This window comes from Coptis chinensis, chromosome 1 (genome assembly GCF_015680905.1).
Source record: "Coptis chinensis isolate HL-2020 chromosome 1, ASM1568090v1, whole genome shotgun sequence".
In the NCBI taxonomy this organism is placed as follows: Eukaryota; Viridiplantae; Streptophyta; class Magnoliopsida; order Ranunculales; family Ranunculaceae; genus Coptis; species Coptis chinensis.
Window position 1 is genome coordinate 42,990,636 of NC_141456.1, and position 22,977 is coordinate 43,013,612.

General features: G+C 36.9%; 3 protein-coding genes and 1 pseudogene across 4 annotated transcripts; all 4 read left to right on the plus strand.

The window, feature by feature from the left end:
- Window positions 1-1,539: 1,539 nt before the first annotated feature.
- On the plus strand, window positions 1,540-4,782 carry LOC147524129 (uncharacterized). The gene is made up of 6 exons (XM_086563002.1): window positions 1,540-1,735; window positions 2,217-2,243; window positions 2,349-2,471; window positions 2,594-2,846; window positions 3,816-3,905; window positions 4,053-4,782. The coding sequence occupies exons 1-6, from the start codon at window positions 1,677-1,679 to the stop codon at window positions 4,617-4,619; spliced, it is 1,119 nt and encodes a 372-aa protein (XP_086419128.1). The 5' UTR covers window positions 1,540-1,676; the 3' UTR covers window positions 4,620-4,782.
- Window positions 4,783-6,855: 2,073 nt separating this feature from the next.
- On the plus strand, window positions 6,856-15,499 carry LOC147524130 (uncharacterized). The gene is made up of 11 exons (XM_086573697.1): window positions 6,856-7,043; window positions 7,406-7,432; window positions 7,527-7,649; window positions 7,795-8,047; window positions 9,257-9,340; window positions 9,448-9,752; window positions 9,822-10,013; window positions 12,428-12,454; window positions 12,565-12,687; window positions 13,665-13,914; window positions 14,284-15,499. The coding sequence occupies exons 1-11, from the start codon at window positions 6,988-6,990 to the stop codon at window positions 15,112-15,114; spliced, it is 2,271 nt and encodes a 756-aa protein (XP_086429823.1). The 5' UTR covers window positions 6,856-6,987; the 3' UTR covers window positions 15,115-15,499.
- Window positions 15,500-16,130: 631 nt separating this feature from the next.
- Window positions 16,131-18,896, plus strand: LOC147524131 (uncharacterized). Its single transcript, XM_086602051.1, is given in 5 exon segments — window positions 16,131-16,508; window positions 17,166-17,743; window positions 17,745-17,921; window positions 18,230-18,569; window positions 18,571-18,896. Coding segments are annotated over 5 exon segments (1,560 nt in total). The 5' UTR covers window positions 16,131-16,208; the 3' UTR covers window positions 18,736-18,896.
- Window positions 18,897-19,681: 785 nt separating this feature from the next.
- LOC147524132 (uncharacterized) lies at window positions 19,682-22,378 on the plus strand (annotated as a pseudogene). Its single transcript, XR_015218634.1, has 3 exons — window positions 19,682-20,256; window positions 20,901-21,642; window positions 21,732-22,378. The product of XR_015218634.1 is annotated as an uncharacterized LOC147524132 (transcript).
- Window positions 22,379-22,977: the final 599 nt, after the last annotated feature.

Consider the following 22,977-nt stretch of genomic DNA (forward strand, 5'->3'; position numbering starts at 1 on the left):
TAACCTTAATGAATAAGTAACGGGATATCATAAAATGGATGCAATTGCACTGAACTAACCTTAAATAATAATTGATGGGAAATCGAAAACTTGATGCAACTGCATTGAACTAACCTCAAAGAATAATTAATGAGAATTTGGAAATTGGATGCAACGTACTACATTAAACTAACCTCAAAGAATAATTAATGAAAAATCATAAACTTGATGCAAATGCATTCAACTAATAACCCTAAAATATATTTGTATTATATGTAGGGGGGAATAAATGTCTCGACAAATATAGTTTTGCATTTTAAGTAATGTTTATCATACTTCTTTTATTGTGATTGGGAATGCCTTGCTATTCAAGTATCTTCAATATTATCTTCATCAAATTGGACATTCTCAAAAAACTTCAATCAAACTTCTATTGTTAAAACTAACAATGAAAAGAAGTCGATGAGTTTTATCAAAGTTTGATGTTTTCTTTTTATAGAGAGTGGTGCAAGAAATTTAATTGAGTAATTAATATAATTTTCATATCTCATAGCTATGCATAGTTGCTAATATTTTTTAGAATAATTTAATATAACGGCACCCGTTCGTAGGACACGTTCATGTGATAAATCTTTTCAAGTGGGAGTAGTGTATTCTTTGAGGATATGGAAACAATCAATCTATTTTAGTGATTTGTACACATTAGTACGTAAGCTAAGCGGTGATGATTTACCGTTAAATCACTATAAATCTAATAAAACTATTATACAAGCTAGATCGAGTTTAAGATAATTCTATTTGAAAATTACGGATTAATATCCTAAATCACAAAGTGAAGAGGCTATCTCAATTTGATCCCTTAGTTTCCAAGTACTTATACACCATAATCGCTGCTCGGCTATCTCAATTTGATCCCTTAGTTTCCAAGTATTTATGCACCATAATCGCTGCTCATTAACGTATTTCGGTTTATTTTCAATAAAAATATATTTTGATTCAAAATTTGTTTCTAAATCACCATAAATCTAAAAAAATATTATACAAGCTAGATCGAAGTTTAAGATAATTTTATTTGAAAATTATGGATTAATATCCTAAACCATAAAGTGAAGATGTTATCTCAATTTGATCTCTTAATTTCTAAGTACTTATGCACCATAATCGCTGCTCATTAACATATTTCGATTTATTTTCAATAAAAATATATTTTGATTCGAAAATTTGAGTGAAACATTTTATAAAGACTTTTCAGCACACAAAATATTTAATAGATCCCGGGCGTATGCCCGGGTCCAAAATCTAGTGTGCTACTATTTTTGCGACTTATACTCATTTCCCAAGTGTACTCAACAGGCTTACAGGCCAACACTACCATGGAAAACGGGCTCAGTCCGACCCAGAATCGTTGCGCAACCTTTGGGCCTTGGCTACACTTCCCATGGGAGTGAAGTGAGATATAGAGGGGTGAATGTGTCAATGACTTATATGAATGACAAACTAGTGTTTAATTAGTCATAGTGAGAACTGAACAGTCTTTTTGGTCTTCTCAAAAGACTTAAAAAAATGCTGCTACTTACACTCCTTTTCACTGTGACTCTGAACAGTGAAGTATGATCAAGACTGAAAGTATTCCATTGGTCGCACTATTTTTCTCTTGAACTCAAACTATCAAAGCAGAAAAACTTGTGAAACTAAAGATGGGCTTTATTATAGAGCTTTTGAAGCAAGTGTCAAGATGCTTTTCTGGTGTTGCCTGGTATGGTTGCTTTTAGTTGTTCTATCCAAACAAAGCACGTACTAAGGATGAAAAACATGCAGCATAATCACTTTTCTTCAGTTGTTTGTGTAGCAAATTTTGTTCTTTTTTGGTTGAGCTCATTGAATGAATCATGGATGCCTTTCTTCTTGGTAAAATATCTAGTTGTTTGTTAGTTGAAGTGCAATGTCTTGTGCCTTCAAGGAAATCACGAGTACAAAGGACTTGCATGTTTGTTTTTGTATTAAATTTAACTTAATATATTATCTATTACCAGTTCATGCTTGCAAGTTTTTCTTGAAAATAATTTGGATTTCAGGTACAGTGGCACACTGGCACCTGATAAGTCTGCATGGTCTTGAACTGATTAAGCACACACACACAAACGAAAAAAATAAAGAAATTGAGGAACTGTATTGTGTATTTGTGTTATAATAATGTTCTAACAGATTAATAACGTTAGTGGGTCTATGATTTGCAGGCCACTTATTGCTCTGGTTTATCCTTTGTAAGTAGGATTTTCCTGAATCTTTGATTATTTAGTTGTACTTCGTAATATTCACGTTACATTCTTTTTTGTTATATAAATGTTGGTTCTTTGGATTTTTAACAGATATGTTTCAGTTCGAGCAATTGAGACTAACTCGCACGATGAGAGTAGAAAATTGCTTAAGTATTGGGTTCTCTGTGTTCTGATTATATTCTTTGAGCTTACATCTGTAAAGCTCATCGAATGGTAATTATGCTGAAACTTTTTCCCTTTATTTCATCTACCACGATATAACCAAAACATACTTCCTGAATTAGCATTTTAACATAATGTTGTACTCTTTCTTTCTGGTATGATACATTCTGTAGGTTTCAATTCTGGCCTTTCATCAAGCTGATGATCACCTTTTGGTTGATAGTTCCTTCTCTTAACGGCGCTGTTTATGCCTATGATCATTTCGTGAGGCCTTGCTATTATGTGAACCTACAACCATTTGTGGATTGGTTGAAACCCAAGAAGGATGAATTCCATATTCGTGACTCAAATGAATTTGTATTACTTGCTCAGCAATATGTTCAAGAGAATGGATCTGAAGCATTGGAGAAACTCATCCAAGGCGAGGTAATAATAATAACGTGCAATCATACACTTCAAGGATTTTTATGAATTTTGAAGGCATTGTGCTCCTATAACATCGTTCTTAAAAGGATAAGTAGGATGGATATATATTGTAATTTGATAAATAATTATAGTTGGTCTTATAGAACATGATATACCTAACTGATAAATAATATCACTTTCGTGGTGACAATTTAAATTAAAGGATGCGATACATGAAATCCTAAAAGGGGCTTAACTATGGATAAACGGTGTCATGTGTTTATTTTAGTCATGTATATAGTGTTGAGAGATGTTTAGTCCCACATGGGATATGTTTAGCCTTGCATTGGAAATACACAAGTTTTTGGGCCTTTTCACTTATCACCAATTGGTTTTAAGTTGGATGCCCATCTTCAACATGATATCAGAGTGGCCTATTGTTGTTGACCCAAATGGCATGCTTCCTCTTTACGTCACCTATTATGTTAGTCCACGTGAATCAAGCCACAAGTGAGGTGCATTGAAATACGTAAGTTCCTAGGCCTCTCCACTTATCGCCAATGGGTTTTAAGTTGGATGCCCATATATAGTTCCACATGAATGTTCCCCGCTTTCATTTCGGTTGGCTTATGTAATTCATCGGCGTCTTTTGGCTCTACTATAGTGCCTTGCAATCCAAGTCTTTGCACCCTCTTTTAGACTGTGAGCTATGGACAAGTTAAAATGGATCAGTGCATATATGTTTGGTTCATCTTCTGTTCTTAGTCATCCATGATGATTTTCTAGTATCTCATTGATATTTCTTAATTTGATGGAAATAATTATTGTTATGTTTTTACTATACAATCATGTTGATCCTTGTTAGTACATAGTTACATACTGATGATAGGTGTATTTCCCGTGCTTTATGTATAATTCTCATAATATTGCTTGGTTGATGTGTTTCATTAGAATCTGCTGATGAGTTGGTCTTTGTTACATGTTTGGTAGCATAAACAAATAGAACAACCTAACTGTCGGATGGAAGATAATAATTTATCGACTTCGATGAAGAACAAAGAAGCTGAAGCACTGGAGGGGGTAAGTTTTTCTCTAATGCTTCACAAGGCTCTTCAATATCTCCATCTCAAAAGCTGATCTCTCCAACTAGTACTAGATGAAAGAACAAAACCCACTTTTGACAATAATGTTTCTTAACTCGTTTTCCTTTTTGTGGATCGGATTAAGCTGTTGAAAGCCAATCTTGTTCATGCTGTCATACAAAACAAAGCAGCAACAGTAGCTGACATAGCGGGTGAAGGCTGTGAACTTCTCGGGTCATCCGATCGAAAGGAAGTTCAAAAGGAGTGGACTTGTGCTCTTTGTCAGGTATGCGCATTGAGTGAGGTCAGTATACAGAACCACCTCCAAGGGAAAAAGCACAAGTCCAAGGAATTAGAACTCATGACAAAGAAGAAGGAAGCTAAAAACAAGACTGCCTCTGCTTCAAACTCGAATACAGATGCGTCCAAGGTAATATCAAGGGAGGCTGTCCGTGTACCTGCATCTGTGCCAAATGATAAACTTGACAAGAAACATAAGGCATTAAGGGCTGGAATTCTTGGGGCTGGTCCGACCGGCGACAACTGGGCAAAGATGAACCAGAACAACGCTAAACTTGAGGTAAAGCCATCTGCATTATGGTGTGATACCTGTAAACTACGGTGCAGCAGTTTGTCCAGTCTGACTGATCATCTTCGTGGAAAGAAGCATCTAGCTTGCTTGCAGGAAGGCAGTGCTAGTGGGATCATTTGAGACACCAATGGAGTAGTTTTTTGTAGAAAATGGTGGTTGTTTGCATCTTTTCTGTAAAATGCATAACTGATGTAGTTAAAAACAGCTGCAACTAATTAGGTTGTTTTGTTTTCTGAAATACAAAACTTATATTCATTTATGATAAACCTTCGGCCCTTTGGTACTTCTAATTATTCATGCATGATTACCCTCCCAGCCCTCCCTCAGGTTCGAATTTATTTTTCTTATCTTGAGATGTGGTAGCTTAACTCGAAGTGTGGGAGAACAGAAGAAAATGGCCTTCAATAAGCAACAATTCCTTGGTATCAGACTATCAGCTAAGTAAAGCTTGGATTGTGTAGCCTGTCAATTGGGGTTGCACGAGTGAAAATCTTTGAATCTGTTGTTTGTTTGCATTTTCTTTTTGTGGCCTGGGTTTTGATCATTCTAAAGATTGCTTTAGTTTAGACCAAGGCAAGGCCCAAAATTTCGATATCGTTTAATATATCGGTGTACCCAAAAACCGAGATATATCGGATATATCGGATATCTCGGTTTTTTTTGGTGACCAGTCCAAAGTTTCTAAAATATCGGATATCTCACCGATATATCTCGGATATCTCGCCAATATATCTCGGATATATCGGATATTTCGGAAATTTCAATATTAAATTATTAAAAATTGGTCAAAAAGTCAACCGATATATATCGATTATATCGGAAATATCGATTATATCGGCGATATAAACTTTCATATCGAAATTCGATATATCTCCGAAAAAAAAGGGGTTTAATATTCGATATATCTCGGAAATATCGATCTCGGTGTACCAATTTACCGAGATATATCGGCGAGATATCGGATATCTCGGCGATATTTTGGGCCATGGACCAAGGACCAAAATATCACCGATATATATTGGTATTTTAGTATACTGATATCGCTATTTCCGATATATATCCACCGAATATAGAATTCTTTTTTTTTCCGATATATATTAGAATTTCCGATATAAAATTTTATATCACTGATATAATTGATATATCAGAATTTCTGATATATATCGGTTGATTTTTTTGACCATTTTTAAATATAAATCCGATATTTACAATATATTTATGATATTTCTAATATTATATTTCCAATATTTTAAATAGTTCGGACTAGTCACCAAAAAAAATAGATATATCCGATATATTCGATATTTATCAGTTTTTAGGTACACCGATATATTCATCGATATTTTAGGCCTTGGTTTAGACTAATGTACTTGGATGTTGCTTTGCCGAACTATGTCAGGCTTTCCTCTCGATAGGAGCACCGTGGATTTTCCTCCAGCAGGAAGATTAGGAAAATTCAACATACTATCCAAAATTCCCATTTATGAGCATGAAAGCTACTCGTAGATAAGTGTTTTTTTAGGAGCAATTTTGCACAATCCATTTACACTGTAGATCTAAAGTATTCCGTTTACACCAACTGATATTGCCTAGTAATTTCTCAAGTGTACTCAACTGGCCAACACTAACATGGAAAACGGGCTCAGTCCGACTCAGAATCTTTCCGCAATCTTTGTGCCTTGGCAACACTTCACATGGTTAGGTTATAGCCTGAATACAAGCCCATTAAGTTTTCTGTTAATCCAATAGACATCTTAGGCTAGAATGCTGTATACTTTGCAGCCGCCGGCCGGCACAAATTCTTAGCTAACTGAATGCTGTACAAAATTTTCAGAATTAGATGTGGCAACTATCTCAAATCTCAAAAAGGTTTTTGACAAATACGAAATAAATGTCAGTTCACATTGGACAAAAAACATAGAATTCGTTCACATTATAGAGTTTCGGTTGTAATGGCTATAATAATGGTTCTTTGCGCCTGTGCTTCAGTTCTAGCCATTGAGACTAACTCGCACTCTGAGAAATATAAAATGGTTCACATGTTCATTTTAAATGTATATGAAATCTCAGAGCACGACATTAGCGGTTTTGATTCTGTAAACTTTGAAAAATGGACACTTGTTGAGCACGCAACACAGTACACTTACTGATTCGGTCCCGTATTGATGCCCAGCAAAATTGAAGAAGACGGGCTTAACTTGTCCTTAAGCCCAATATAATTTATACATTTTTTTTTCCTGCCGTAACTTGGTGGTTAAGTCAGGGATCATGGCCGCATGGGCAAACTTGTTATTAAGCCACAGCCATAGGACTCTTTTTTAATCAACCTGTTGAAAACTTGAAATCGATGGTCTTTGCGGTCTTGTCAAAACGACCTCAGAAGAACTCTACACATTTTCCTTGCACTTTCAAGTTTTGAGGTATGAACTATGAACTGAAGTGAAAGAAGTATAAAGATCCCACGATTTTCTTTTCCTTCAAAATCAGAATGGGCTTTGTACAGCTTTTCATGTGTGTCGCTACAAGCTTTCATGGTGTTGCCTGGTATGTTCTCTCTCTCTCTTTCTCTCTTTGTATCTTCAAATTTACTGCTAAAGTAGTCACTGTTATATGAATGTTTATTGAAAATCGTGGCGGCTTTTTTGCAAATTGTCCAGTTGAGACGATTAAATGGGCGTCTTTGTTCTTTGAAAGATTGTTATTTAGTGTTTAATAGAACTGAACTAAGTAAACCATTAACTGCCCCCCCTCTGAAATGCTCATAATTTCTTGTTTAGCCCTTTCAAAATAACTCAAGGTTTAGGTACATAGTAGGAATGTTAATAAGATGGTTTCATTCAAGAACTGCGTTGAGTTACATTCTATTCTAACATATATTTGATGTTGTTGTGTCTTTTGATTTGCAGGCCACTCATTACTCTGATTTATCCTTTGTAAGTAGGAATTTTGATTTTTGTGTTTTTCATCCTAAATTAAAAGTTTTTATTTTCCCTGTATAAACATTGTTTTTTTTTCCGGTTCACATAGATATGCTTCAGTTCGAGCAATTGAGAGTAACTCGCACGCTGAGAATAAAAAATGGCTCACATATTGGGTTCTCTATGGTCTCATTATGGTTTTTGAGTTTACATATGCAGTGCTCATAGAATGGTAATAATGCATTTTATTATTATTTTTTATATTTTTATATTTTTATTTTTTTCATTTGCCTGCTATAATCAAATTGTGTAAACCGTTCAGTTTGAGGATTTGAGGTTTGGTTTTTTCCTCTGATTTGTCTAGCTACATGTTGTAGGCTCCCATTATGGCCTGTCATTAAGCTGATGGTCACCTGTTGGCTGGTAGTTCCCTCATCCGACGGTGCTGTGCATGCCTACAATCATTTTGTTAGGCCTTGTTTTTCTGTGAACACACATGCATTTGGTGATTGGTTGAAAACCCAGAAAGATAAATTCGGTGTTGGTAAGTCAAATGACTTTCTGTTACATGTTCAGCTATATGTGCAAGAGAATGGATTTGAAGCATTGGAGAAAGTCATCTTCAGCAAGGTAACAAGAACACTTTCAAGAATTAGTTTGTTCTTTGAAGGCATTTTGCTCTTTAGTACAGGGAGACAGGGGACGTAGGCTAGTGACAGACTTGGGGATGGATAGAGTAACTCACGGTTTTAGTAATTTGTCTTTCGACGATAAAGAACTTATAACTTGTAGTCATCTTACCATAGGAAGGGTACGATACTTAGGTTCTAAAGCAAAACTATAAAGTCTTAAAGGTACGTCATCCATCATTCGAATTAGGTTCAAAAAGCCATGACTGGCTGCAAGGAGACCATACATGACATACATGATCTGTGTTGAGATTTATTTCAAGATATATATGCTAGCGCAATTCTCCATTTATCATCTTATAGAAATGCTCCCTACTTTGTTTAGGTTGGGCAATGTTTTAGGTGTCTCTGTTATCTGCAGTAGATTCTCAATGATATTTCGTTTGCTTGGTAAGTTGAAATGTGTAAAAAATGAAAAGAAAAGTACAAATTAAGAATGGTATGAGTTATTATTGGACACAGCCAATACTCATTTTCAATTTAAATATCCTATGTGAATTCCAACAGAATGGATCCACTGTCGTACATAAGTAAACATTAGCAAAATCTTACAAACTTACTATCCCATTTGTAAAGCCATGGAGGCTTTCCTTGAAAGAGTACTGGAGTATCCACTTGCAGACCAGCACCAGCCTTAGACAACATGTCAGCTGATATAATATCTTTTCTCCAAATGTGAGTTATGGAGAGAGATTTAAGCTTCACTTTGCATGGTCGCCACCTTGAGTGTAGCTCCAATGGAATGTCGCCACTTAAAAAGACTGCCACACTGGATTGTGGTTCAATGAGTAGTTGCCAACATGGTAGCTTCCTTTTTACCGGTCTACACTATAAGATCGTTGTTAAGATTATTAACGTTAATTTGTAGTCCACTCTTAACTGTATAGCCCCTTGAGGAAGGCTTAAGCTATTGAGCAATGATTGATTGCATCCTTCTTTTGAGCTTAACTCATCATTTGTCAAAATCTTCCAAGCTCACATCATAGTTCTTAAGTTCTTGAAAAGTAATCATGATTCGAGTCATTTGGACAACTTTGTTCTTATTAAATGGTCGGTTGCATTGTTGTTATCAATTGATCCAAAGTAGGGGTTGATGTGTTTATTTCAGTACTTTCTGTTGATGAATATATCTGTTTTACATGTCTTCCAGGATAAATGCATCCAGCCTAATGGTTCTATGACAGAAAATAATTTAGTGACTTCTATAAAGAAAGAAGCTGAATCACTGGAGGCGGTAAGGTTCTTTATATTGCTTCACATAAAGGCTGGAATCTCTTACAAGTTGAGGGATAGAATGTAACTTCAACCAAATTGATTTCTTACACCTTTTCACGTTTGCAGATTAAGTTGATGGAGTCTAAAGTCGCTCAAATTGGTTATGGTGCAGGGTGTGATTTTTTAAGATCATCTTTCCAAAAAGAAATCTCAAAAGGAGGGGCTTGTGCTCTTTGTCAGGTATGCACGACGAGCGAGTTCAATTTACAGTGTCACCTTCAAGGAAAGAAACACGAGAGCAAGGAATTGGAGCTTCTCGCAAAGAAGAATGCTGCCAAAAACAAGACGGCTTCGGCTTCATATTCAAAGCAAGTTTATGTTCCCAAGGTGACGCCAAGGCAGGGTGCTCCTGCCTCTGTAGCAAACGACAAGTATGTCAACAAACTTTCTGGTTTGCAATTAAATTTGATGGAGTCTAAAGTCGCTCAAATTGGTTATAGGGAAGTTGGTGCTACAAAAAACATAGCAACAGCAGTAGCTGAGGTAGCAGGTGGATGCTGTGAACTTCCAGGAGTATCTTTCCAAAAGGAAGCTCAGTTTGTTTTACAGTGTCACCTTCAAGGAGAGAAGCACAAGGGCAAGGAAATTGCCAAAAACAAGACCGTTACCAAATGGCAAATACGTCAACGAACCTGAGGAGATGAGGGATGGATTCCTTGGGACCGGTACCGATTGTTTACCAATATAGACTAGATATGCACAATACCAATTACATTATGATGTGATATGTGTAAACTACTACAATAGTTTGTTTAGGCTGACTAACCCACTTGCGAAGGCGGCGTGATTTTCTGAAATACCAAAGAAGACATATGTTTGCTAACAGAGGTCCTGTTTGGAGAGACTTGTGGAAGTATATGGGGACCAGAATATTTAGGCTGCAGACCTTATCTATTTTTGGTTGAAAATTTTGAATATATTGTTTACAGATTGTATAACCCTATAAATGTATTCTATTGGTATTTACTTTCGGCTTTTTTTACGTCGGCATGGGTTGATCATTTTAAGTTATCAGTTGATTTGAACTCAGAATAGATGAATATTGTTCTGTTCAAGTTACGGGTGCAAAGGGGGATAGTTTCGGATTCGATATTATATTCAAATCTTTATACCGTATTCGAAAATCGGACGATTTTAAAAATTTTATCCGAATCCGGATATCCGATAATATCTAATATCCGATCCGAAAATTAATATTAATTAAAATTTTATTTGTTTTGAATAATTCATTTTACCACTATAAAAATTATTATAAATATATATATTTGTCATTTATTATTATTATTTTGTTATTATAGTTTTATATTATTAGTTTATGATTTTATATAATAATAAATAAATTATATATAATAACTATCAATTTTTAAAATTGGATCGGATATTTTCGAATGCGGATATGGCAGTACCCGAAACCAATTCGGACATAAAAAATTATCTGAATCCGATATCCGAAATTTTCAGATAATATCCGATTTTTTGAATACGAATTCAAATCGGATTCAAATATTTGGATACCACTTGGACCCCTAGTTCAAGTACAAAACTTCGTCTCATTGGAGCATCCAAGTGCTTCATTCCCACTACAGTTCCATCAGGATGTTTTGCAATGCTAAAGAGTTGTAACTTGTAAAGCCTATTAGGCATACGGCCCGTGAGGCCTTGATGTGCCTGTGGTGCTACCCGACACTCGATATTTTAACGTACGACACTAACCAGCTCATCGCGCTTTCAATGTGACCGTAAACGCGACATAACACCACCATGCGCCACACGCATCCGCCCCCCGTACTGCACAGATACGCGCCTTCGGCGCCCTCGATACGCATCTGTCTTGTACATCACAGATACGCGTGCCCCCATACGACACAAATACACAACTTTGGCGCCCCGACTCACATCCGCCCTGTACGTGCTCCCGACGCGCATCCAAGCAGAAATCCTATGAAAAAAGCCCAACTGCCTACTCAAAAAATCCAGCCAATTATGCAGTACCATGTTAAATTCGGAGGCCCAATAATTTAAAAGCTCATCGTAATTATTGATTTTTGGATAGATCTCATAGTACTGATTTAGATTAACAAATTTCACAAACTCTTGAAACATTTGGATTAGCCATGTCACAAAGTGTTTGGACCCTAGGATGGAAACACTGCTCAGTATTGTTATATAGATAACCTCTATGGACAGCCAAGTTTACACCATTGACTGTGCGTCGAGATGAACAAATAGCATGAACTAATTTTATGCTGTTGACCAACATGTAGGTTGTACCGTTGTACCGTTAAATATAGGACTCTCATACTTGATGATGGAAAATAAACTCTTTGAATCAACATATATATCTTAGTCTTACTTCTCTAAAGAATCTTCCTCCACCGACATCATATTCAATGTACAATCGTACATGTAATTTGTCTTCATTTGGACCACTTACTGAATGACGCGTAAAAACCTCTGTCCAATTTCCACGCAAAATTATCTCTCTGTTTTCTCCCCATTTTAACACCATCAATTATTCACCCTCACTTCTCCTAATCCAATTCAGCAGCACCACCTCTCCTCCTCTCGCACTTCTTCTTCGAGTTGCAAGCGCATCGCGCGTGCCGATTACACTAGTATATTCAGTAACATTTTCTTCACAAAATTGTCTTACTTGAGTTGCACCCATACAACTCTATTATTACGTGTTGCACCTTCCTTAATTAGTAAGCAAGGAAATAGAAAAAAAGCAGTGAAACACTGAAACAAACGGACATACTAAAAAAATCTAGGAACTCTGAGCCTCTGACTCTTTTTTAACTCTTTCTCAGTTTCTTATTCTATTTACTGCATAATGAAAAAGGCGGAAACTTTCCTTGAAATAACAATTGAAACTCAAATATGGGAATGTGACTAAAACATCTTCCGTAGCCATGGTGATTGAAAGTACAGCAATTCATCTTCTTCTTGGGTATGTAGCAGTAGCAGTAGCTTTTGTTTTGGTTGTTTACGCATTTTAAGTATTTGTACTGAACTGCTACTGCTGCTTCTCTGTATTTGATTGCAGGCCTATTATAACTCTTGTATATCCTTTGTGAGTTACTTCCTTCCACTTCCAGCATATTTATATTTTTCTTTTGTCAGAACCTTTGAATAATGAGAAATTTATATAAATGGATAAATTTGTATGGGTTTTTTTTTCAGATACGCTTCAGTTAGGGCGATAGAGAGTAGTTCCAATGCCGATATTCAACAATGGCTGACTTATTGGGTTATGTTCACTCTGATCAGTGTCCTTGAGCTTTTACTTGGCCCAATACTTGAATGGTAATTCCTTATAAGCCACCTTGTTTGATTAAGTGTTCCAAGTAAGGGTGTCAACGGCTACCCGTTTAACCGGAACTGCAAAAAAAAAATTATGGGTAAATAGGAACCATACAAGAAATGGGTACTAAAAGAAACGGACCATTTAGAACCGGGGGAACCTAATGTTATCGTACTCTTAGCATAAATTTTATGAAGTAAAGTATATAAAAACTTAGGACTTTCATTTATATTTCATAAAATTCTATTTATTATTGTAATATATATATTTTTCTTAGTATTTAACGTTATAAATAATTTAAAAGTATGGCTAACAACCGTAAAAATATGGTTTTACTTCACATAATATTGAATGATATTATTACTTGTATCAATTTTTGAAAGTAACTTGTTTGTGCCGTTTTTTTTTGTATTTTTAGTACATATTTTCATACTAAAACCAATAAAAATGGGAATACGTGTGAATTTCGTAAGAACTGAAATAGGGAACAGGAACCAATGGTACCCTTATGGGTACGGTTCCACAATTTTAAGAAATGTCAAGAACCGGAACCACAAAATTAAATGGTTTTTGGTTCTTACAACACTAAGAACCTGACCAGAATCGCATGTTGACCCTAGTTCCAAGTTCGAACCTCCAAATATAAGATTGATATAGGTGATAAACTACTTATGCTCACTAATTTATTAGTATGTTGAATCTTAGTTAGCCCTTCGCCCGGTGTCATTAGTCCTTTGATCAAGGATTAAGATGTTACCCCTTGTTCAGATGGAATTCTTATGTCATTCCAATTGCTTACAGTTGTATATATCTGTTCATGTCATGTTTGAAGAGAATGTATGAACTTTAGATGCCTACTATGTTTCGTATTCCTGATTGTTCTAGCAGCCTTTTCCTTTGGTTCTGTCACTACTAAATGCCTAGTCTGAGTGCTCGAAATAAATTAGTGTCTGATAGAATTTATTATATTGCATTTCAGGCTTCTCATATGGCCGTACGCAAAGGTGACAATCACCTTCTGGTTGCTTTCTCCTTACTTTGCTGGCGCTGCTTATGTCTATGACCATTTAGTTAAGCCTTGCTTCTCCTTGGACCAGAATAAGTTTATTGTTTGGTTCATCTCATGGAATAAGGATTTTATCCCAAGTAGGTCAGATGACTTTCTTGCAGAGGCAGAAAGATATATACAAGAGAATGGAGCTGAAGCATTATTGGAAGTCATCAGTAAGGTGTGCACCACTATTCTCTCATGTGAAAGTTTCAGCATCACCACCAACCAATCTCCATTACAAACTCCATTGCTTGGCATTAAAAAATCTCATAGTTGAAACTAAAGTTATCATCGCCACTAGCTCTATCCAAAACATAAAAGCCATTTGGACACCAAATGCAGCAACATAGATTGATCAAATAATTGTTTTTAGCTAATAAGAAAAAATTGATTACATGACAATTTAATGACTACGGTGACTCTTCTTTTTTAACTTCACTATTTACTTTTGGAACCTTTCGATGGATGCATAACGAATTATGTTAGAGTGAAAATCTTACTTGTGAATAATTGATGATCATCTATTCCCACGTTTTCATCCTTACAGGATGAAGCGAAAAAGCCTTTTCTTTCCAGGAAGGATATGGTATGTGCTTGGCCGCACAGTCAAAACGACATCCAACGGGAGTGGACTTGTGTCCTCTGCACTGTGACTACCACCAGTGAGAACAATTTGAGGAGTCATCTTCAAGGAAAGAAGCACAAGGCTAATGAAGAACTAATAGCGGATAGGACACTGTCCATGCTCAAGGGTGGCTCCAACTTAATGATGCAGAGAACTAATATGGTGGATTTGGTTCAGGACTTCAAAATCAAAGAATTCTTTCTAGGAAGTTTGAAACACCATATTAATCCCTTTGCTAGACCTCTTCGGTGGTGTACATGGGAGAAGCCAAAGGTGGGTTGGACAAAATTAAATACAGATGGATCTATAGATCTTAAGAATGCTCGCTTGGGTGGTTTGCTTCGAGATCATTTGGGTTGTCCAACACGTGCCTTTGTCTCCAAGGTCCCTCGAGATGGCATATTCTCACTTGAATTATGGGCTGTATGGAGAGGTCTTAAGCTTGCATTAGGTCAAGGAGTCAAGACCATCTGGGTCGAATCAGACTCCAAGAGTGTCGTGCAAGTCATCAACAAAAATGGGTCCTATCCTCAGAAAAATGAAAGATGCTTGAAGCAGATTTGGAAGCTCCTGAAAAGGTTTGAGAAGTTTCGAGTAACCCATTCATGGAGAGAAGCCAACAGAGCAGCTGACCATCTTGCAAAGATGAATTTATATGGTAGAGATGTGGAGTTATGGCCTGCGGATTTCCCTGAACCCCTTTGCAATATTATCAAAGAAGATGCGGAAGGAAAGAAATACTGTAGGCTATAAGTGTCATGTGCATACAAATACGTAGGAACTTTAGAAAAGCAACAACTGACATTATGGTTTGAACAGTCTGACATAAGTAGCTTAAGATGTGGGCGCATAAAGAGAGGGAGGGTCTACTTGGTCTTTTGGGAAAAGCACAAGTTTTCTTCTGCAGGCACTATATATGGTGACTGGGGTTAGTCGTCCAAACAAGATCAATCACTGAAGTAGATATATAGACTTAACCAGAGAGGCTGAAGACATTGGATAACTAGCTTTTGTTTTGTAAGGATTTTGCTCAAGTTACAAACTTCTGCGTATTCCTCTTTAGCACACCATTGTTCATTAGGCGGTCTTCATATTCTTGTTCTGCATTTTATCGTGAATGGACTGGTTTCAAAAGTTCTATGGGTTTTGTGACATTAAGTGAGACGTGGTTTTTGAAACTTAAATGACGAAATGTGGCTTAAACGCCGTACACCATTGTAATCAATTCCCTCAGAAAACAGTTCACAGTTCAGTTCCAAACCACCTTTGAAGATGTTGGCCAATGGGCACGAAGTTAGTTGCCCTAGGAATGTTTTTAGCTACTGTAATAAGGATTCAAAGCTATTAAATACTTTGCTGCCATTTCAAAACTGCAAAATTCTTATCGGTATTTGCACTGTCAGAGAAATAATTTGAGGTTGAAACTGGAAACTCCTAATTTTACTTCTAAACCATCCTTTGTTCTAGCTCAAATGTCCTAGTCGAAGTATCAAACTCTTCTCAGCTCTGTGCCACATGTGTACTATAACATCAACCCATAGGGACATTGTTACGATAACAGTATTCCTGAACAAGATCAAAATTTAAAATAGATTCCATCACTCGCCCCTATCAAGTTATCTCGTACACATGTAAAGAAACAACTGCATTAGTATTACACTATTACTATACCACTACATCTGGAACGAGGTTGACACGTGTATTATTCCTGTCACACACTCACACGTTGTCACATAGTCCTGAAGTACTGAATACTCTCTCCTTGAAAGTCAACAGTCAAACCCGGCTCTTGAAACTGAAATTTTTTCTCTTTCTGGCAATAAAACGAACCAAGCTAAACCATTTTAATGAAAGTGAAGATGAAATCAACAACGTTGACATTAATACTAGTAAATCTAGCTGGGATCATGGAAAGGGCAGATGAATCTATACTCCCAGGAGTATATAAAGAAGTTGGTGCAGCTCTTCATGCTGACCCCACTCGACTTGGATCACTTACTCTCTTCCGTTCGATTGTTCAGTCTTTTTGTTATCCATTGGCTACTTATTTATCTGTTCATTACAACCGGGCTCATGTTATCGCTCTTGGTGCGTTTCTTTGGTCGGCTGCCACCTTTCTTGTTGGCTTCTCTTCCACTTTCTCCCAGGTTCAGCTTCATTTTCATTTGTCTTTTAGATTTACTTTACTTGTTTCTTCTCCAAATGGATTAGTAAGAGATAATAAGTTGTTTATGATTTAGTGGATTCATAATATAGTTTGTTTATAAAACTGAATCTGAAAGGACAACTGTGAGTTTGTTGCTATTGTTATTGCACCAAATTCTTCAAGCAAAGTCATGCTTATTATGTTATTATGAACACATGGCAATCAGTAGTAATTGAGATTGAAGTCCTTGTGAGGTACATATGTTGCTTACTAGATAAACACAAGGAAAGTGGTTGTTAAAGATTGGAAACATTGAAGTGGTGCATTTAGTGTATGGGAGGAAAAACAGAATTTAGTCCAAATGCTAGCTAGTAGGTTGATATTTGGCTTTTTAAGTAAAGAGGATAGAGATGGAAACTCATATTTTGCAAAGGGATTGCGCAGATTCCTACTTACTATATATAACTTCCCCATTTCCAGGGAGAGCATCATGATTTTTTGGACCAGGTTCACACTATGCAGGGGCATAGATCATAAACTTGCGTCATTCTATTTTATTATGCACTTTAGAAAGTATGTTAAACCTCTGGTTGGACGATAGTGATAGATATACACTTTTTATCTGGTTGACTAATGTCATATCATGATTATCGTCCAGGTCGCAGTTTCACGGGCTTTGAATGGGATAGGTCTTGCCATAGTTACGCCGGCTATTCAGTCCCTAGTTGCTGACTCGACTGATGATAGCAATCGTGGCATGGCTTTCGGATGGCTGCAACTAACAGCTAACATAGGATCAATTCTCGGTGGGCTTTTTTCAGTTCTAATTGCTTCCACATCATTTCTGGGGATTCCTGGTTGGAGAGTTTCCTTTTTTCTGGTTGGAATATTAAGTGTCATTATTGGTCTTTTAGTTCGTCTTTTCGCCAATGATCCAAACTTTGCAGAAGGTGGTGCCAAATACGGCAAACAAAGTCCCCGTAAAATCCTTTTTTTTTATTTGGAAATGAAGGATCTACTTTATGAAGCAAAATCAGTTATCAAAATCCCATCCTTCCAGATAATTGTAGCTCAGGGTGTCTCTGGTTCTTTTCCATGGTCAGCCTTGTCATTTGCTGCAATGTGGTTAGAACTTATTGGCTTCTCCCACAAACAAACAGCATTTCTCATGAGTATGTTCATAGTTTCTAGTTCTCTTGGTGGACTCTTCGGAGGAAAGATGGGGATGTTCTCTCAAACGTTTCCCTAACTCTGGTAGGATTGTCTTATCACAGATAAGCTCTGCTTCGGCCATTCCACTGGTAGCTATACTGATGTTAGTTTTGCCTGACGATCCATCCACTGCTTTTATGCATGGGCTGGTCTTGTTCATCACGGGATTTTGCATATCATGGAACGGTGCAGCTACAAACAAGTAAGTTTTCAACGCATGTCCTTTTCCCCATTATTCAGTAGTTAAAAATTTCATTGGTAGAATACAGTAAATTTTGGTAGGTGGTACAGATAAATGTTTAGATAAATGATGGTTAGCATTACTGGATTCATTCAGTTTAGACCATCTTGGTTCCCCTAATTGTTATCCCTCTACCTATCCCCTCATTTTCGTGACACGCAACAGTACAAAAGGGCTAGTAGACCTACTCCAAGTTAATTTGACTGAATGATTTCTTATTGTACTTGTTTCTTCACTCGTTTACTTATTAAAACTGCTGAATCACGCAGTCCAATATTTGCAGAGATAGTCCCAGAGAAATCGAGGACAAGCATCTATGCCCTGGATCGATCTTTTGAGTCGATACTGGCCTCATTTGCTCCTCCGGTAGTGGGGATTTTGTCTCAGCATCTGTATGGATATAAACCTGTTCCTCGAGGATCTAGCCAAACTGTTGAGATTGAAACAGATAGGGAGAACGCTGCATCACTTGCCAAAGCTCTTTACACAGCAATAGCAATTCCAATGACTATATGTTGCTTCATCTACTCCTTCCTCTACTGCACTTATCCAAGAGACAGAGCGAGAGCACGAATGGAAGCGTTAATAGAATCAGAAATGCAGCAGATCGAAGTTTGACAATCCTCCTATCGGAGGTGAGTATTCCCAAGTACGATTTTCAGAATCACACAAGCTCAATGGAAAGGAAAGCGTCACTGAGATTGATTATGAAAAAGAGGATGATGAGAAGAGGTTACTTTCCCACCAATTGACACTCTCAAACCTGGGGGAATAGTAAGTGTATAAGCAACAGGTTACTCGTGTTTGAACTCCAACAGTTAACTTGCTCGTGAAGAAGGCTTAACATATGATAATTTTTGTAAGGCTTTTGTATATCTACAGAGTAAACACATATCAATGAGCTTCAATTTGTTGAACGATAAGTTAGTGTACTCATGTCTCATGCAATTTTTTCACTCTTTCATGTCTCATGTTCGAACTGTAAAAAAACTTTTTAATCAGCGGGAAAGATATACAATTCCTATACATAATGTTCAAATTAAGTTATCCTGTGTACAGTTTTTATTGACGGTTTGAATAGTTTTTAAATAAATGTAGGGAGGTGGTTCTAAAATCAATTGAATTACACCATATGTGGTTCCTCAAAAAGCTATCATATAGGTTGTTCATTCCTGTGTACAGTTTATTGTTTGAGGTCTTGCTATATGCTTCTTCAAAAGTTTTGTATCATTTGTTAGGTCTTGTTAATTTCCATTTTCTGTTAACCGGGAGGATCTAAGGGGACTGGGTGGGCAGTACCCCCCAACCCCCAAACTTAATTTACCTAGAAAACCCTATCTGATTATCATCAACAGTTCAACACCATCAACCCCTATCTCATTACATTCTGTACTTATAAGCAACATGTACATATACTTAATTTATTTGGAAATTAACTTTAGAAACCTGAAATTTTTAATAGCAAGGCCTTTTCCTGTTGTGAAGAAGGCTTTCCTCATGTTTGCAGTGAGCCTGTGTTCTAAATGATGCTACTCTGTAGAATATGTAACTCAAGTAAATCCTTCTGTGAATTTTGTTATCATTAATAATCTAATTTGGCATTGCTCATTTTGCGACGTGGGACATATTATCAGTTTTCAAACTACATACAAGAATCCAATTTCTCTTATTTTATTTTTTTTAAATCATGAAAATTTATGTTATGATAAATCAAAATACAAATCTGTAAAAGACAACTTTATGTTATGATAAAACCTTGCCGTGATTATTCAACAATCAGTATCCAGGTGGGCCATACATTTAGTGAATCCAAACTTAAGGCTGAACCTCTTGCCAAGATTGTAATAAAGCATGAAAGTCTTTGTCAAGACAGTTAAGTTCTTAACACCTTACCTCATTTGTCAAACCACCATCCTTCTCTCTTTCTCACCTTGAGAGAAAACTGAAGGGGGAGAGAGAGAGATCTGGTGAAGATGAAGGGTGTGGAAGTTAAGATGAAGTCTGAAACGTTAACATTGATACTAGTAAATCTAGCTGGAATAATGGAAAGAGCAGATGAATCTCTTCTTCCTGGAGTGTACAAAGAAGTGGGAGCAGCTCTTCATGTTGGCCCCACTAGTCTTGGATCACTCACTCTCTTCCGTTCCATTGTACAAACATTTTGTTATCCGTTGGCTGCTTATCTTGCTGTTCATCACAACCGAGCTCATGTTATTGCTCTGGGGGCCTTTCTTTGGGCTGGTGCTACTTTCTTTGTTGGTATCTCTTCCACTTTCTTTCAGGTTCTCACTCTTTCATTTCTTTTTAATAAGCACATAGATTTTAATTAGATTACTTTAATTAGTTTTAGCTGCGTTAATATATGCTAGCAGCTAGTTTAAGATATACATTTAAGTATAAAGCAGTTACTTGCTTACTCACATTTGGTTGATTAGAAATGAATATAGAGTACGTAGTTGATTCAGTAGTCCCATAGAATATTATTTGGATTGTTGAATCAGTTGTAGGAGTTATTTGACCCATAAAAAGCTGAATGTAAGTTTGTTCGTTGATCTATTGGATTCAGATTTATTTTCAACTTTTAAAGGTGCCTTGTCTTGAAATATGTATAAGAAAATTTGCTCCTTGTTTACCTTTAGCTACAAAATACAAAGGGCAATGTCGAAAATGGAATCGAAAACACCACACTTCAATACAAATGTATGTAATGCCACCCCCGATATTTTTCTCAAAAGCAATTTGGTTGTAGGGCTTTGTTTACTAAACTGGCTCAGATCAAGAGATTAAGACCATCATTGAGCTATATCGTGAAAAAGGACTAGAAATAAACATTGGTTCGTTCTTTTTTCACACGGTACAGGAGAATAAACATGTAGTGTACGTTCAACAACTAATTCTGATTTTGCTGTCTTATGTTTCTCATTCAGGTTGCAGTTTCACGCGTGCTTTGAACGGGATAGGGCTTGCCATAGTTCTACCTGCCATTCAGTCTCTAGTTCATGGACTCTACTGATGATAGCAATCGGGCATTGCTTTTGGATGGCTACAGTTTACAGGGAACCTAGGGTCGATTCTTGGTGGACTTATGTCGGTTTTGATAGCTTCCACATCATTTATGGGAGTTCCTGGTTGGAGAATTTCATTTCATCTGGTGGCAATTTTAAGTGTCATAATTGGAGTTTGTGTTCGCCTTTTTGCAAATGATCCAAACTTTGCAGAAGGTGGTAGCAAAAGTGGCAGCCAAACTCCACGTAAGTCCATATTGGAAGAAGTCAAGGACGCCATTTACGGGAACAAAATCAGTGATAAGAATCCCATCTTTCCAGATAATTGTAGCTCAGGGTGTATTTGGAACATTTCCATGGTCAGCGTTATCGTTTTCAGCTATGTGGTTAGAACTTATCGGTTTCTCGCACAAACAAACAGCTTTCCTCATGAGTATGTACACAGTAGCTAATTCTCTTGGTGGACTCTTTGGAGGAAAGATGGGTGATATCCTTTCCCAACGCTTCCCTAACTCTGGTAGGATTGTTCTGTCGCAAATTAGCTCAGGATCTGCCATCCCACTAGCTGCAGTGCTGATGCTAGTTTTGCCTGATGATCCTTCCGCTGGTTTTCTGTATGGACTGGTCTTCTTCATCTTGGGGTTGTTTACATCATGGAATGCTCCAGCTACAAACAAGTAAGAGTTACCTCAAAGTCTCAAACAGAATATTACCAATGCATATAATCCTTTACTCATTTACTCATTGATCTTTATCATATATGCAGTCCAATATTTGCAGAGATAGTCCCTGAGAAATCACGGACAAGTATCTATGCCCTGGATCAATCTTTTCGAAATCGATACTATCATCATTTGCCCCCCTGCAGTTGGGATATTGGCTCAGCGTCTTTATGGTTTTAAACCCGTTCCTCGGGGATCTAGTGGAACTATTGAGATTCAAACAGATAGGAGAATGCTGCATCACTAGCCAAAGCTCTTTATACAGCAATGGCGATTCCAATGACTATATGTTGCTTTATCTACTCCTTCCTCTATTGCACATATCCAAGAGATAGAAAGCGAGCACAAATGCAGGCATTAATAGAATCAGAGATGCAGCAGATTGAGTTCGACAACCCCCCTGCAGGAGAGTATTCTAAATTTCTGTTCTCTAAATCAGATGAGCCATATGGAAAAGAAAATGTTATTGAGATTGATTATGAAGAAGAGAGTGATGACAAGATGTTGCTTTCCCACCAACTGACATCATCAAACATAGGGGAAAACCCTATCAGCAAAGGCCAGTAGTGTTGTGCATCTTTAAGCTATGATTTAAAATTATAGATGGATCTTAACTTGGCCAGTCCACTCCTTTACAGAAAATTGAAACAGGTTTTCGTTTTTGATCTTATATATACTTCAGTTTGTTGTAGGATGCTATGCAAAGATGCTTATGTACAAACACAGGCTTTCTCTTAACAGAATAAATTTGTGGACAGGCAACTGTTTGCTGTCCACAAGACATCAACTGCTGATTGGTGGAGTAGCTGCCCAAAAAAACTATTTAACTGCCCCTAAATGGACATGTCCGTTTGTCGAACGGTTATATTCATAAGCTTATACAGTGTCATCCCAAAACCACCTTTTAGTTTACGGCTTATTAACTTGTTTAACGGGCAACACTATATAAACTTCTGACGGACATGTCCGTTTAAGAGAAAGCCTTTGTAGTTTGTACAAACATATCTCCTGCTCTAACTTAAAACTTGTGTGAGAAGGTAAATGATATAACTTTTCTAAGGACTTCTGCTCACACATGCATCTTTCTGTGTTATTAAGGGGACCGTCAATAAGATACAGCAAAACAACTTATGACACAGTCCTCATATTCTGCAGCCTGCAATTTTATGTTGAGAATGAGAAATAACCTGGTTCAATTTCACAGACGCCCATAGACAGTATTAGTGGCTACTTCTTACATAATTAAGATGGGAAAGGGAAAACCAAGGTTGGTCTCATATTTTGTTTGAG